Here is a 16,830-nt window from a genome sequence, read left to right on the forward strand (position 1 = left end):
GGGGAAAATAAATAAATAAAAATGCACTTTGTTTGCCCTTGGGAAGGTGGGTGGGTGGATTGGCTGATGCATGAAGGGACAGAAGATGAATGGATGTTTGGATGCCATAACAGCTGGCTGGACGTGTGAAAAGACAAATGTGGATGTGGGTTGGAAGTTGACGGGATGGAGCGTAGACTGCTGGGGTGTTGGATAGAGACATGAAATGGATGGATGTATGAATGACGCGACAGGTGAATGGATGACCGTCCGTGCAGCGTCCGTCCTTACCTGAGGGGAGACTTGTGTTGGGGGTTGGGGAGGAGGGCCTTGTGGGGCTTTAAATTCAAATGATTCCTGTTTTGGTTTGGTGTTATTCCTGAGACAGAAAGATTACAGTCAGTGTGAAATATTAAAGAACAAACCAGTGCAATTTAATAAGCAGATTTTTGACACTTCTTCTGAAAAACTCCCCGTTGTTCTGCCTTTTTTAAGGTGTGCCCCTTACCTGGCCTCAGGTGCAGCCTGTTGCTGAGGTGTGTGAGTGGTGGTTATAGTGGCGATCTTCTCCGCATTGGTCAACAAAGACGCATTTGATGATTCTGAGGAGCATGAGAGAAGAAAAAGCTTAATGATTAAAATTTAACTGTCATACTAGCAGCTCTGTGAGGCTGTGCTCAGGCATGGTGCTGCTTTGGGCTAAATGCTAATGTTAGCATGCTAACATGCTGACAATAACAATGCTAACATGCTAATTCTAAATGCATATGTTTACCATGTTCACCATCATAGTTTTGCATATTAGCATGCTAACGTTTAACACTGAGCACTAAATACAAAATACGCCTCAGGCTGATGGGAATGTCATTAGTTTTGATGAATGTATGTGACCAATTTTGTGACAATCCATCTAATAGTTGTCAGCATATTCAGTCAAAACCAGTAGTGATCTCATGGTGGCGCTAGAGGAAAAGTCAGTGGATCACAAAAGTCACCAGCTTCCTCAGGTGATTAGGAATATCTGTACCAAATCTAATGGCGATCCATACAACAGGTGATATTCCAGTCTGGACCAAACTGGTGGCCAAACCAATCAATACACAGACCAACAGATTGGCATCCATAAAATAAGAAAAGAAATCTGAGCTTTTCAAGAACTGATTAGTATTTGGAAAATCATTGCTAAGTAAGACATTTTTCCACACAGTCCAAGACCATTTCTGCCTCATGTAAATGTAAAAACCCTCTTGCTACACTGAGTAAATTTTATTGCCATTTGCTTCTTAAATACAGTTTCTCCTAATTTCCATAAAAATACTCCAATAAAAAATGTCTCTGGTGTCCTGGGAGACCTTGTGTGATGGAATTAAATCCATATTTCACAGAACTCAGAGTGAACACTGGTGTGGATTCAGCAGCTGTCAGCTACAAACATTAACTGACCCACAGGGACCACCACCAGCTCCACCAGCCTCCGGGCTTCCTCCACCACTTAGCCAAGATCTGGGACACCAGAGCAATACAGAGGTTTACATTTGTGCTATCAATCATTTTGTCAAGGCACTTGTCAAACTGTGTTTCTTTTCCAAAGGATGTACGTCTCACTGTGGACCGACGCTCCTCCTGTCTGTCTGTGAATTGTCAAACAGGAAACAGATACGCACTCGCAGCCTCTTGGGACATAAAAGCTCCTGGTTCTTCTGTCTTTCATCTTAACACTGATTCAATCATTTTGTGTTATCAATGAATCATACCGTCATGATTCAACCATCATTACACCACTCTTGCTGCATAAAGAAACCTTTCTTTTCCTTAACAACCTAATCAGTTACAGGTACCTTTGATTTGATTACGACTCTGCTCTCTTCTGAGTCCCATACTCGCTATTCCTCTCACGGTCACTTCCCCTCTCATCTATTCATCTCCTCCACCTCTACCAGTCCCCTTGGAGCATATTGGCTTGACTCCTCGATTGCCTGTTGGCCATGAGGTACGGAGTCAACCAATCGAGGTGCTGCTGAGGACTGCGTTGAGGAGAACCTTGTAGTTCTGGCTTTATGCACGCGTGACAAATGTGTCTGCTCGGTCCTCAGCATGAGGTCCATGCTGTAAACAACACCCCATGAGAATTTATGGCGTCAACTGCAATTTTTTTTTACAATCTCACATATTTTCTGTTGCTCATTTCTCACTTTGGCCAAGCTCAAATTTTTCCCCATAAACCCTGGTTTACCCCTCCATAAGCCCTGGTTTGCCCCTCCATCTGCTCATTTGCATATCCCACTCCCCGCATCCTGCTGCCTCTCCCCATTTATCTCTCCTCTGACTGTTTCCTGTCTGGAAATTAATCGAATAAGCTGCATTTCTCTCCATCTTGCCGTTCCGCTCGCGACCCACTGCTTCTTTTCTCCTCTCTCGCTTAAAAACATTCACATTGCAAAAAAAAAAAAAGCACCGAGCTGTTTCTGTAATTTGTCTCCAGCCCTGGCAATATGCCCTCCCGCCCTGAATGGGCTGAGATAGGAACAAGAGCAGGTACAATCAAAACGAGAAATTCTGGAGAGAAAAAGAGGAGCAGAGAGGGAGAGAAAGGGAGAAGAGATAAGAGAAGCAGGGGGGGCTGTGCCACACAACATACCCCAGGGCTTTTTAAACCTCCACCACCTCAGGCACGTCTGACTCCCCTCTCGTACACAACAGGAAGCAATGAGGTGTGCTTGGTCTGCGCCTCAAGTCTACGCTGCAGAGACATCAGCTTTGATGAAGGCATTAGCTGTTTGTGCATGTGTTACTGTGCACCAGCAGCAGGACTACCATGCCTCTCCTTGTCATTGCAGGAGTACTGAGCATCAGTCACTACAAAACTCTGTCTGTGCTCCCACGCAGGGGAGAGGTGAGCTCAATGGAAAAGAGCTGAACCCGACTTCACCTTGGAAGAACCTCTTGCATCGGTATTTATTTGTGTCAGAAAGTTTAGACAGGATTGATCGACTCAAAAATAGGCATGCTCAGTCTCGTGTAAACAGAGGCAGAGAGAACAGACACTCAGAGACACAACTTAGAAACATGAGCCACGATCTTTTCCTGTCACTCTTTCTGTGTCCTGTCTAGTTTGTTTGACACATGCACATAAACACAAACCAGAACTTTTCGATAAAGCATATCCAGTTATTTCTCTCTGCATCTTCTTGGCAGAGCAATTCTGGCTGACTCTTCTCATCAAGTGCTCCGCGGGGGGAAGAAAAACCCCCCAAACTCCTCATCCATAAGAAGTGAGTCGGAAAGCAACGAGCGGCGGACAAATAGCTCCAATTTCTACCAGCGCGCAGGTTGACAGCGAGTATCGCCTTCCTCGCATGCACACACACACACACACACACACACATACACATACACACACACTTAATTAAACTGTATTTGTGAAGCATGCCAGGGTGATCTGTCAGCACAAAGTAGTGAGAGCTCTCAGCTGCACAGCACAGAACATACAATGTGCACAAACTTTTCCTTAAAACCACTCTGACAAAGAAAGACACACCCATACACCCAGTGGACGTTCTGCATCTCTCTCTGTCACACACACACTCACTCACACACGCCCACATCCACACCCACGCACGTATCTATCATTTCAAAATGTGGGCATGCCAAAGGCAGAAATGCAAAAAACTGGGAAAGTTTCCAAATATCCCCAAAGAAGCAGTTTTGTCACCACTGCGGGTGCTCTAGACACTTTGAAGGCAAGTGAAGAAACTGCTTTATATAACACTACAGGCATACATAATAACCACTCCGGAAAGTGATGACTTGTCCTGCACCTCAAATCTACCCAATCTACGTAATAACACGAACAATGGCAGATGACTGTATTGTATGATTGCCATTAGTGTGCTACTGACAAAGCCACTTGCACAGCCTTGCAGCCACAACCTTCAGGAACAAGCTCTTACCGTTAAATATTACATTTTGACTGAAGGTTACCAGCTGAATAGGATATTGTCACAATGAGCTGGTTAGCAATATCGCGCACTGTGGCAAGGACCCTTGAAGGCACCTTCTACATTGGTAGGTCTCCATTTTGGAAACAGTTTATTGAAGGAATCGAGACCATTAGACGAATAATAAAATGACAAAGATAATAAACTAGCTGGAATCCTGAAGCATCATCCTCTACTCACCGTCTCCAGGAATGATGCGTAGTGTGACGGTGTTCCCGGCCTCCTTGATGAGGTTGACGATGTCAGAGTGGGACTTGTTGGTGATGGAGCATCCGTTCACAGCCAGGATGCGGTCGCCGACTTTCAGCTTCCCGCAGCGGTCTGCTGGGCTCCCCTCAATGATGCGTCCTATTTTGTGGGGCATGGCCACACATGCATTGCCAGCTATCATCACCATTGACATGTTGAGATGCGTGATTTGGTGTGTGTGTGTTTGGGGTGTTGTTGGATTGTGTTTGGAGAGAGAAGGAAAAAGAAGGGAAAAGGGGGAAAGGACAAGAAAAAGAGGATCAGAAGGTTAAGCGTTCATTCACTGACAGCCAACAGTAAGCCAAGCCGAAGTCTCAGAGAGAAGCTGATCAGAGAAACGACAGAACAAAATGAAAGCGCTGGCAAAGAGGGCAAATTAAAATGTGCTCTGCAAAGAAATTAAAGAATGCGTCATACTGTAGTTCTCTGTACTTTTCTTGTAAATTGCTTTTTCAAATTAATCATTGGGAAAACTTACTAACACATCCAATATGTTTCTCCTCCTCCACCCTCTCTGCCTCATCCTCCTGTTTTACTTAAAGCTGCTCCAGCACCAAATTTCTAAAACGGGTATCATTATTATGTTTGCATGAGTGTCTCTCGGCAGCAAAAAGTTAATAATGAAAAAACTGTGCCGTGCCGTCTGCATCCCAAACACCTGCAGAAAGTTGGAGACGACAAACATACATCAGAGCTGACATCTCGCCAACTACCCTGAGGTCTCTCTTCCTCCCTCCCTCCCTCATCTCTCTCTGTCTGCAGTCTGACATCAGTCACTGCAGAGAAAAGAAGTGTGCGATCACTCCTTTCATTCTCCATCTTCTTTTTCATTATTATTCATTTTCACTGTTTTATTCCACTACAAACTTGTCTCACCCCGACTCCTTTTTGTCTTCTTAACTGAATCTAGCTGTAAAATATTGAGTGGAAAGTAGATGACAGAGAGACGGAGAAAATGAAAGGCCGAGGTGCTGTAGCAACAAAATTAAGTGCTTCTCCAAATACTATCAGTATGGGAGGACTGGTTTCTGACACCGTCACTGCTGTGAAGCAATCTGCAGAGCAACTGAGTTTGAAACTTTCATGTGGCTGATGGATTTCTGTTAGATTTTACATGTCAGGTCAGTTCAAATAAAGCTTATCTGTCGGCCCATGCTTTACCCTGGCCCGTGAAAAGGAGCTTTGCCACTTGTGATTCAACCTGGAAAGCTGAGCATTTTCAGTGCACCCACACTGACAGATAAGAGCATAGAGGAGAGTGGAATGCCACAGTGGTGTAGGCAGGAAGCCATGGCAGTAGGGCAAAGGGTGCCTTGCATAGAAAGGTCACAAGTAGTTTGCAAAAAGCAAAGCAGAATCCATCTGAACGGCTTTACGTGTGCAGGTGTGTGAGATCAAATAGAGGAATCACTGGAATGTTGAAAACCTCGGATACTGCAGTATTTACTACCAGCTAAGTGAAGCAAAATTAACCAAAAAGACAGACAAGCTGATTTTGAGTCACTGCATCTCTTGGATCTTAATTTTGTAAAATAAATATAATTCACACCAATCATTTCCCCCATTTGTCCTGCTTGTAGCACTCATTCTCATTAAGTTGTCATTAGGCTTTTAGTACCAACCTGCTCGGCAGAAGCCATTTAAGTTCAGCTGAATAATACAAATGCCTTATGTAAGACCCACTTTACTTGTGATCAATTATGAAAGCCTTATGTGAGTGGAGCAGCAGCTGCAGGCGAAGAAAGGGTTTCAGTGTCTTGGTTTGACAGGCTCAGACAAAAATGAGAAAGAAGAACCACTTCTTTGAAGAGTGTTGGTATTGATCTGGTGGGACTGTAAATAGCCAGAATATGTGCTGGCTGTCAGGCTATTTAGTGTTCAGTGCTTTTATGGATGATACAAAGGCAGCTCATGAAGAAGATAGGAAGATAAAAGGCTCCAGTGATGAGGAAAAGCTATAATGTGTGTTTCATGTTTTGCTGAGTGGAACAGATTTCTGCAATATTTGCATATGGAATCAACAGCAGCGTGCCTGAAGATATTTTCTAACTTTTCAAACTCCAAAGTGTAACATCTCTTACCGAAGGTGGTGCCAGCTTCAGGTCGCGACACCGAAGAGACGATGACAAAACCGAAGCCTTCGTTCTCGCCGCGGCGGATCTCTACGTCATACGGCTGCAAGGTGGATGAGACAGAGGAGGTGGTATTGGGGGGCTGAGAGGAGGTGGTGGCGGCTGCCACAGCGACCACAGCGTTGCCACTGCCCCCTGCCCCTCCGCCCCCTCCCCCGCTGCCAATGCCAGACGTGGAGCCGCTGCCAGAGCTGACAGTATTGAGGGAGTTCTGGCTGCCTTGCGGGGTGCGCTTCCCAATCTCCTCTGTCAGGCTGGGCGCCTGGGTGCTGCTGTGGTGGGAGGACGCCGGCGATGGAGGCACGTCTCCTTCTGCTTTAACTAAAAATGGCAGAAGAAGATATGATGAGAGAAATGCAGCGGTACAGCGAAAGGTGGGAGAGGAAAAGTGTGGAGAACCGCAAGGGAGATTTATGGAAGGAATAAAGAGGAACAAATTGTAGACAGGGAGGTGAGGGGAGAAGAAATTCAGGAGTTGAAAGAAGATCAAGAGGAGAGTGAAGACAAAAAATTAGGCCAGCCAATGTTACATAAGAAGTAAGAATCCGGTGAATAATAAGGCAAGATAACATTAAAACAAAACTGTCAAGAAAAGACAACACCGCAAAATCTTACATCATCTCTACAGTCTGAAAATAAAAACACACTGTAAATAAACAGAGGTTTTTCTCTCCTAATACAGCTACTTTATGTTGATGTGATAGAAGACAAGCCAGCAAGACAGCTTGAGGAGAAGCGCCTCTCCAACAATCTCTTCCCTGATCTGTTTTGAACAAAAGATGAACTAAAGACGCGGCTCGTCTGTTGTATCTGGACATTTCATTCCACATTTCATTTCCTGTACAGCTGCTCAAAGAAGGCGCCTCATATTCTCGACGCTCTGAGGCAGACGGGGTGCAGCAATGCTCTACCGTCTGGCCGCTGTCATCGGGCTGAAGGTTGACCACCCTCTCCATCATATTTATGGGTCTTTCTTTATCGCAGGCTGAGGAGCAGAGTGGAGCAGAGCAGAGCATTGAAATGGCAGTGGTGGGCGGGGGCGTTTGCTCGCGGTAGCGGCTTCCTACCATTACACACCCAGACTATTTGAGAGGAAGGCAACCCCTGCACATAGTAAGCAGGTCCCTAGGCCCCTGATGGAACAGCGATGAAAATAAATGGGACCCTCGGTGATGTCAAGTACTGAGCGCTTTTCAGCAACTGCATACTGTTGTACTGTAGCAGCAGAGGCTGTATTCCATTCCATTATCATATAATGGAATCAGAGGCAAATGATGAAATATGATTTTGTTCGCAAATGGATTCACTACATATTAAGTACAATTAGAGGTTAATTTTTAAGACTTATTAGATTTTTATGAAATCAACGCCCATTTTTGATTCATTTGCCATTTAATATGTTTAATTTCAATAATGACAGCTCCGTATAGCGATTCCCACTGCCTCCGGCAATCCTGCACTGAATTCAATCTTCCTTCACATGCACATGGGATTTACTGGAAATGAGGCATGAATGTAATCCAGTTTAATTTCATCTCACTGATATCAGCCTCACTGTTTACTCTTTACGCTGCGTCAAAGCTATTGCTTAAGTGACCGCTAGTGCAACTGGAACATCCCACCATTCCTATTTCACCTCTACTGCAAGGAAGCCACAGGACCCACAATGCATTTGTCACAGCAGTCGTCACCGTTCATTAAAAATGCAGCTACAAAATGAGCTACAAAATTAGACAATGGTGATTTTCTGTATTTTTTGACATCCATTTCAAATATTGCAGGGAGTAATGGAACGAGAAGGAGCAGTCACTGTGAGCTGTGCTGGAACTACAGGTGCCAGGCTGCACACCTCCAACTTCTAAGCAACTGTCTCTAATGCATTTTGCCATAATTCATACATTTTTTTCTGGACCTTCCAGCAGGTCTCTGATCTTGACCCCTCTTGCTTCTTACCGGCGTAGCTGGTTTTGCGTCGCACAGTGAGGTTGACGTGGCCCTGCTTGGCAGCCTGCTGCATCAGTTGCACCACCAGTTGGTGCGACTTGCCCACCACTGCTGTGCCGTCCACACATATCAGTTCATCGCCAGACCGCAGGCGTCCATCCTCGTCTGCCGCTCCATACTTCACTATGTGGCCGATGTAGATCTGAAACACAAACAAAGTAGATGAAGGAGACTTGTGAGACTGTGTGCACAAATATAGATGATGAACCAAGCAGCAACCCCTGGGGCTGAAAAAGCAAATGCCACAAACTACAGTTCCTTGAGTGGCCACTTGAGGCTGGCTCCAAAACTGAGTCAATCCCCATAGACCCCCATATTAAAGTGCCCAATTTCACAGCAGAAATAAATATGTTTACAGCCTGGTACAACAAAACAGTTTCTGTCCATAGAACTAATTTCCCTGTTCATGACAACTGTACAGGGGAGAATTTTATATAACTCACTTAAAGTTGATTAGAGGCATGACCGCTTTGAGTGACAGTTAACCGCTAGGTCAGCAACCAGGCTTCATTCCGCCAGCCTCAACTCCACCCACACTGCACTGCCCATTGTTGGATTAGGCAGGAATTTGGTGAAGCCACTGTCACTGACTTCAGAAACGTATGAGTGATGTCATGGAGACAACATCTATGTTTTATACAGTGGATGCCATGAACAGGTAATTGGCAAAAGCTATGAGTTCAAGCCATGCAAGATATTTTGATTAAGATATACTGAAGTATACATACATACATCAGATAAGAATTCATTTATTTGCAGCAGGCATAAAAGTTGGAATGCAGTGCAGGTCTGCTATAATTTAAACCTCACTAGTACATCTTTACTCTTCTTTCCAGCCTGCTACAGTAGCCATCTGAGCCAAGCTCTGAAGTAAATCATTATTTTTTCCTTCAAAAAACGCAGTGCTGGCCAGTGAACAAGAACAAACAACGCTGCCTCTTTAAAAAAGGGAAGAAAAAAAGTGATGTGTGTGTGAGATGTGTGGGGGGTTTTTGACATTGGCCAGATCAAAGAGAAACTGTGTTAGAAATCACTGATATGTCTGAGTCCAACACAGAAGCTCAGAACTACGCACAGAAGGAAGATAAATAGAAAAACAGATGAGGTGGAAAAACCTTATAGATGCTGCTCAGACTGCTTCTGGGAATATAGCATCCATTTCATCATTTTGGTTACTACATCTTGTCAGAAGAAGTTTATACATTTCACACAAATGTGTAGTGAAAACCGAGGACACTGAAACACAAACTAGAAAGAATCAGCTACCAGAGACAGAAAGTGTGCAAGGGAGACTCACCGGCTCTCCTGGCTCATTGCCTCCGAGGATCCTGAAGCCGAACCCTGTGTCCTTCCTCCACAGGAAAATGTCCTGCTCCTGGAAGTCTGGAACTGTAAAATCAACAAACCACAGTTAACATTTCTGCATTAATACCAACAGCAAGCCCAGGGGACTTCCTGTACCTGCACCGGTGCAAGAAGAGTTCAGTAATAGCATGCTAGTAAGCCACTTAATATAACTCCCTTTATATCTCCCTAATGAGTCAAAATGTCATGCTCTGAATTTGCCATACAGATGTATAGCCATAGTCGATGCACCCATTGTTTTCAGGGAATCAAACCACCCGGCTGCTTGTGTCAACACGCAAATAACCGCCCTCCCAACTGTTCCAAGCTCTGTCACTAAGATAGCACTTTGCACAAACAATTCTTCAGGAGGCTTTGGGAGAAGAACAAAAAACGGATCCATCAAAAGATTACAAGGATCTATTTTGGGTGAGATAGAGCATAGGTATAGAGCTTAAATAAACGATGAAAAGCTAGACAGGCTGCCAAAAAAATTCAGCGCACCCTCATTCATTGGTCCCATAATTAGAAATGATCAGGCTGAAATTCCGCTCTGATGTCTAAAATAGCATATTTTCTTTTAGCTTTCTAAATCATTGCTCCCACAGACTGGACAATGCTGCTCAATTGAACTACGCTGTTTCTTTTATGAAGTGATGTGCGACACGCGACTCTTCCATATGATGGAGAGCACTTCCCACCTGACAGGGGTGCTAACGCAGGCTGGAAAAGGCCATATATTATTGAGCAGAGGATGGTTAGTTCACACAGTCCACTCCCATCCATAAGAGAGAAAGAAGAGGCATTGCACTGTAGCGGATGACAGCTCATGGTTCATAGAGCAGTGGAGATGGAGGGGAGCCTCAGGGCAAGGGACAAACAGGAAGGCAGGGGACAAACACAGCAAGTGTGCATGTGTGTGGCCTTATCCTGGCGGACACATGAGCTTTTTTGCTTTAAGTATGTGTATATTTATTCACATATGCATGTATGTGCATGCATTTGAAAGGTCTCAGCTGTGCCGCACGGGTTTGACAAACACGCACCTCTGAGCAAACTCCTGGGGAGATTTCCTTTTGCTCCAACACAGACCACTGCTGCCAAGGCCACTAAAGCCACTAAGAGGCGGCAGGGTGGCAGAAGGCATAAACAGCCTGCTCCCAATCTGTTCCTTCAGTCAACAGCTAAAATCCCCGCGGAATACAGCTATCTCTCCCAATCTATCACAATGTAACCATGGAGGAAGTGGGAGAGGACGAGTCAAAGGCTAACCGTTGCAATCTGCACTTACACTCAGGGCGGTCAGCTGCACAGCTACGCCCTGCTCCTGTCGATTAATAGATCCATGAGTGATCCCCGCAGTAAGGCAGCTGGGCGTGGATCCATAAATATTTTACAAAGATACACAGACACCTGCAGAAGTCCAAGTGTGGACTGCAAATAACCAGCACGGACGGTTCAGACAGTGAGGAAATTAAACCTGGAACATGTTAAAGACAATGATCGAAATGAAGGCCAATAAAGCACGAGCGATGCCCTGTCCTCTCTGGCCTCTGCTTTTTAGAGCAGGTTAATGCTGTGTGAGGTTTTTCGGGGGATTTTTTCTGCAAATGGAAATCGTTCACCACATGGTGCGTTTAAAGACCTTGATCTCAGCAGAACTTTTCATTACAGCAAACGTTGCGTAGAGAAATGTCTCTGCTGCAGCCAGCCAAGGCCTGAGCCCTATGGGGTGCACGCAGTAGGATTTTAGGAAGAGGGCTCAATGCAGCGTGAGGAAGTGGAGGGTTTACACCTGCTGGTGTAGGTCAGATGTCCTCTCTGCCATTCTCTGTGTTTCCTCTACTTTTCTATAACTCAGAATCCCTTGATCTTCTCACGCTTGACCTTTCTCTTATCCTAACATTTTCCTTTCACGTCCCATTTATGTCTCTGTCGCGTCCCTCTTCATTATCCTTTTGGCTCTCTTTGCATGTCCTCCCATTTGTACTGAGCAAACAGGCAATTTAGAAGCCCCCCCTGCTGAGACTGCTTCTAAGGACAGGTATGTGGACATAATTTCCCTCTCAGTCTCCACCCTGCATCTCTGTTCTTTATTTCCTTTGTAAATCAAACACTATTGTCTTCTCAGCCCTTCACAGCAGCTGGCCAACAGGCTTCTGCACTACTAGCCCACGCTCAGCCCTTCTTTTAACATTCTTCTTCACAGGCATCTAAATAATGAAAATCCTTGACAAGTGGCGCCTGGGAAAGTGATTAGATGTTAAGGTTTCTCAGCCCTTACAGACTGCTGTTTCTTTTCAACTTGACAGTGGATGTGAGGGTTATTCTTTTTAATTGGAGTTATCCCTTTGCTTTGGTAAGGCTAGACAAGGAGGTGGGGGACATGCAATCCGCTGACATCCACTCCACTATTGCTGCTAATTATACGCCCATGTGTCTCTTCAGGGACGTCTAGTGTAAAAGTGTGTCAATGGTGCCAGTGCCGACAATTGGACCAAAGCGGCATCTAGTAGCTTTTAAAATACGGGACGTGGGAGGCTTCTGCTGGTAGGAAATGTCAATAAAATCAATGGTAACATTGTAGCTTTGAGTGACGGCTTTAAAGGAATAACTCAAGATTTTGGGATATACATTCATTCACTTTCTTGCAGAGCGTTAGATGAGAAGATTAACACTACTCTCCTGTCTTTATCATAAATGTATTTTTTACTAATAAACATATTATATTTCGTTTGTTTCATCTGCACACAAACAGGAATGGAAAAACTACTCTGAACAAACCAGGCAGGCTGTTTCCCTCTGTTTAATGTGTGAACTTAGCTAAGCTAATCGCCTGCTTGCTCTAGCCTTTTATCTAGCATAGAGACAACAAAAAACTTAGAACTGTCATGAAGGTAAGATTCGTTGCTGAACTGCTGAAGTCCACATATAACACCCGAAGCATCAAACTGAGACCACATCCCTCTCCAGAAAGCAAACAAGAGCAACACAAGGCTGGGCCTCTGTTGCTTTTGCTTAAGAATGTAAACCAGTTACTTACATGCACAAGCCTTATCCCTTATCCCAAGTCTTGCTCCAAAACGTGCAGTACCATTTAAACACACCAAGGGTCTCCATCGAGCCAACAGCCCCATGCAGCCCTCAACCAACCGCCACCAAAAATGTATATACTTACGCCTACTTTCATACATGCTCCTGGACTGGGCCCAGATCTTAAAAGGGTCCGGTTTTCTCTGGATGGTCCCGTCTGCTGGGGAGTCCTGGGGCGGCAGGCTTGGCAGGGGCTGAGAGGGGGGAGGGGGAGCGACACTCTCACTGAGAGGGGGTGCCAGGGAAGGGTGCACGGGCGAGTCTGTGTGGATGCTCCGGTGGCTGGAAACGCTATGCTGGGAGCTGTTCTGACTGTCCTTTCTTGACAACTGCTGTTGGAGAAGCAGATCAATATTACTTGACAATTGAAAGTCAGCTGTGTCAGTACACCTGTGAAAATGGAGGCTGAAGTGTGAGCTGACAGGCAGGAAAAGATGAGAAAAAAAGGTTATTGCCTGCTCAGCATTGGAAAGACAAGATGAATCGGGGTTGTGGTTTGTGAGAGGAGAAATGAGATTTGAACACGGAAGAATCTGGTTTAAAAAAGATTAAAGATTGCTGCTCCTTGGGGTAAAAGGAAGCAGAATCTAAGAGTGTATAATGTCAACCACTGTTGTGTTGCTACCTCAGCGAAGAATAATCAAGCTGTTTTATGTGGAGAATTATTTTAGAATACAAAGGCGGAAAAAAAGGCCTCAATGGTTTCTCATGATTAAGTCATTCAGCAGTGGGAGAAAAAACTGTAGATCAACTTACGAGGATACATTTCCTATTCCTTTTGTTTAACAGAGTGGAATGTATTAAGAATGAACTGCATCCCCTGCTGCATACGGAGAGATATTCACAGCGAATAAAGCATTTGTGGGGTTTGAAACGAACGGAGGGTTTTACTGGTGAAGCCAGAAATGTAAAACTCCTCATAAATTGCCACTGGCCCCTCAATAACATGGGTACTTAAGCACCTGCTCAAGGATTTGAAGGTAGCAGTGCTTGAGTAGGGTAGCGCACGCACAATTCAGAGCTCAAGCACAAGTACACTGCAGTACAAGTAAATCCTTCCCGTGACCCTTGTTTCACTGTCTTTCTTAACAGTCATATCTTCATCATTACTCTCCAAATTTCAAAAAGAAAACACAGACAGGAAAGGGTTCAAGAATCAGCATGGGAAAGAGAGGAAGATATTTTAAGACAGTAAGAGAAAATGACAGCAGTTCAGTCTCCTCACATCACGTGACCTCCCAGTGCTTTGGATGTAGTGGACAAAAATACACCATGAAGGGGCGGGGGCAAGCAGCTTATCTGTTCTCAAATATCAAAGTGTTTGGCCTTCAAAGTGCAGTCATGTCTTCAATATATTCGGACTCATTACTCCCCGAATCAGCCTCCAACACCTCTGCAATTCATGTTTATATTCATCAACCTTGTTAGACATAAAAGAAGCTTGACGCTTTAGCAAATATTAAGTCAGAGCAGTGGATCCAGCTGGAATGCTTACTCCACCAGTGTTATGAGTGCAACCTCATTGGGTTGTGTGGTGAAGTAAAAATCAATGGATTCATATTATTAGTCACAAACGCAGGTCCTGTTTGGTGCTAAAGTCAGACCTCAGCACTTTCCTGACCACAAAATGATTTTTTGGTCATTCCATCAAACAAAATGGCGCCTCATTGGCCAATGAGGCAGCATTTTTCCTTGTTCCTATCTCAGGTTGATGCACACAAACTCCAAATCCTTTTCCCCTTTCAAATGAAAACAAATGTCTTGTACTTGATGGATCTATTAGATTTGACCTTCTCCAGTCATTGTGTTTTCCCTCTGTGCTCCAGGACTGGTTTAATACATTGGTTTTTCCTGCTCCAATAACTTATTAAGGAGACAGAGGATGGGAAGGAGGGAGGGAGGGAGTGAGGGAGGGAGGGACAGGGGTCTGGGGCAACAAAAACAAAACCTTGCTGCTTCCTTGGACTCACTTCAGTCCTGCTTTGCCGCTAGCAAGCCACAGTCCCTTGATTCATCACAGCATAGAAGTCATCTTTAGTGTTTTGTTGCACATAACCAGCCTATTACAACCTAACATTATGTTGAAACATCATGCATTAACACTATTATCAGTCTCAACTTATCACCTCTATTATCTGCTGTAAGAATGTTGTACCATCACCATTATCATCTAACACATTACATATCCAGCACCACCACCATCACACCTCATTCACCGAAAACTTTCACCCCATCTACACAACATCACATACCCTCCTAGTGTAATCTCTGTATGGAGGAGCCAGCGCAAATTCATCCTGCAAAACAAAAAATTAGCAAACACATGTTCAGTCAGACAACAAGGTCCCTCCATTTATGCAGCATGTATCAGAGGATGAGGCTGTTTCTCAGCTGTGATCATACATTCAACTCTCACTCTGCAAGCTTAGCACCCAGCGCGATGCGATCATCAGCGTGTTAGCAACCCAGCTCACGCTGTGCATCAAAGCCCCTCGTCCCAGCCCCCGCCAGAGTGGAGGGAGTACTGATGCGAAGCTACAGGGAGCCACCCCCGCACAGCACAGCATCCCATGTCTACAAACAGACCCACAACATCAGCACAAGTCCCCCCTTAGAGAAGCTGGAGATGAGGTAGGAGAGGAGAGGCAGTGAAAGTGAGCCAAATATCCCTCTGACAGGTACACCATGTGGATGGAGAACAGAAGAGTGAGGGATGGATGGGAGAAGAGAGAAATACAGGAAAACAACTACTTACCAGTTTGGGGCTCTTCTTTGCAGGCGCCACCCCTGTGAAGCCAGAGAGAAATGGGAAAAAGAAAAAGAGAGAAGGTTACCAATTTACTTTTGGTATATCGTCCATGTTCAGGAAAAAAGGAGAACACCAAAAAAAAAAAAAAAAAGCCCAAAAAAAACAAAAAATAAAAAAAAACTGAAACAGATAACGCAGACTCCAAAACAATGCCACAAGAGTGCTCATCTAGCCCTCATCTCCTTCTCCCTTCTCTCCTCTGTCTCCCTGCTTGGTTCCTCTGCTCGCCCATCCGCGGCTGGCGTTTGAGGAAGAAAGGAGGGGAGGGGGGTGCAGGCAGCGCGATCTATCTGCATCACTGCCGCGGCCAGCGCTTGGCTTGACTGGTGCAGCAGAAGAGTGAGGCCAGCCCCGAGGGCTAACCCGGCGCTCGCTAGACTCTGGCTACCCGACGGCAGAGCACGCATGTGAGTGTGAGTGTGTTTGAGGGAGGAAAGTGAGAGTTAAGAGGAAAGGACAGAATCCTGGAGAGTAACTAAGCCAGAGAATAAAGAGAGAGGAGTAGAGAGGAGAAAAGCGAGCTGTGCTCTAGAGTTCCTGGCCGTAGCATTACCCATGGAGAAGGAGTCCAAGATACTGAACATTAAATTATAGGCAACCGTCAGTTCCCCTCTTACTGAGACCATCTTCCTGTGTCCGCTGAGCGCCGCGCTCCGCTGTCGAAGGCTCCAGCATCTATAGGCAGTTACCGTGTCCTCCCAGTCTCTGCCTTTCCTGCTGCCTTTTCCTTTTTTTTTTCCCTATCTCTCTCTCTCACACCTCACTGCACACTGTCCTCCCTCCCTTTTCTTCCCTCAGCATCATCACCCTCCCTCCCTCTTCCTCTTTTTCTCTCCTTTCCATCCCAGCCTCCCTCCCACCCCCACATGCTGGTAAACATCCATGCAGCTGCAAACACACAGGCACCAGGCGGCTTCGCGAGACGCTGCCGACACAAAGTGTGCTTAAGGTATGACGGACGGGTTTCTGCGTGAGTGAGCAGTGACCAGAAAACTCCTTCATTATCACAGACGAGCACACAAAGGAAGACTGACGGATGACTAAAATGCCAACGCAGCCTCGATCCAGCCAGAGAAATTTGCTCTTAAAGCGCATCGCTGCCCTCTCCCCCTCCCTGCATCCACTCTGCATGAAGTAAACAGTTGTATGAAGTTATGGAAATGAGAACGGGAGAAGGAATGCATGAAACAAAGAGAAAAGGCAAGACTCGCGGTGTGTGTTT

At 45.3% G+C, this 16,830-nt stretch overlaps 1 protein-coding gene across 10 annotated transcripts in view; it reads right to left on the minus strand.

The window, feature by feature from the left end:
• magi1b (membrane associated guanylate kinase, WW and PDZ domain containing 1b) overlaps window positions 1-16,830 on the minus strand; it is a 129,201-nt gene that overhangs the window by 7,568 nt on the left and 104,803 nt on the right. For 4 of the 10 annotated variants that reach the window (XM_076751263.1, XM_076751236.1, XM_076751288.1 and 1 more), the window contains 9 exons: window positions 15,555-15,586; window positions 15,052-15,096; window positions 12,885-13,131; window positions 9,660-9,751; window positions 8,312-8,504; window positions 6,308-6,679; window positions 4,158-4,361; window positions 488-581; window positions 271-358 (listed from right to left, as the gene is read on the minus strand). In XM_076751263.1, coding sequence (XP_076607378.1) covers window positions 271-358; window positions 488-581; window positions 4,158-4,361; window positions 6,308-6,679; window positions 8,312-8,504; window positions 9,660-9,751; window positions 12,885-13,131; window positions 15,052-15,096; window positions 15,555-15,586 — 1,367 coding nt within the window. The remainder of the gene's footprint in view (window positions 1-270; window positions 359-487; window positions 582-4,157; window positions 4,362-6,307; window positions 6,680-8,311; window positions 8,505-9,659; window positions 9,752-12,884; window positions 13,132-15,051; window positions 15,097-15,554; window positions 15,587-16,830) is intronic. The other 6 variants (XM_076751271.1, XM_076751304.1, XM_076751296.1 and 3 more) reach the window with 4 other exon arrangements.

Source organism: Chaetodon auriga, chromosome 2 (assembly GCF_051107435.1).
Source record: "Chaetodon auriga isolate fChaAug3 chromosome 2, fChaAug3.hap1, whole genome shotgun sequence".
Taxonomy (NCBI): Eukaryota; Metazoa; Chordata; class Actinopteri; order Chaetodontiformes; family Chaetodontidae; genus Chaetodon; species Chaetodon auriga.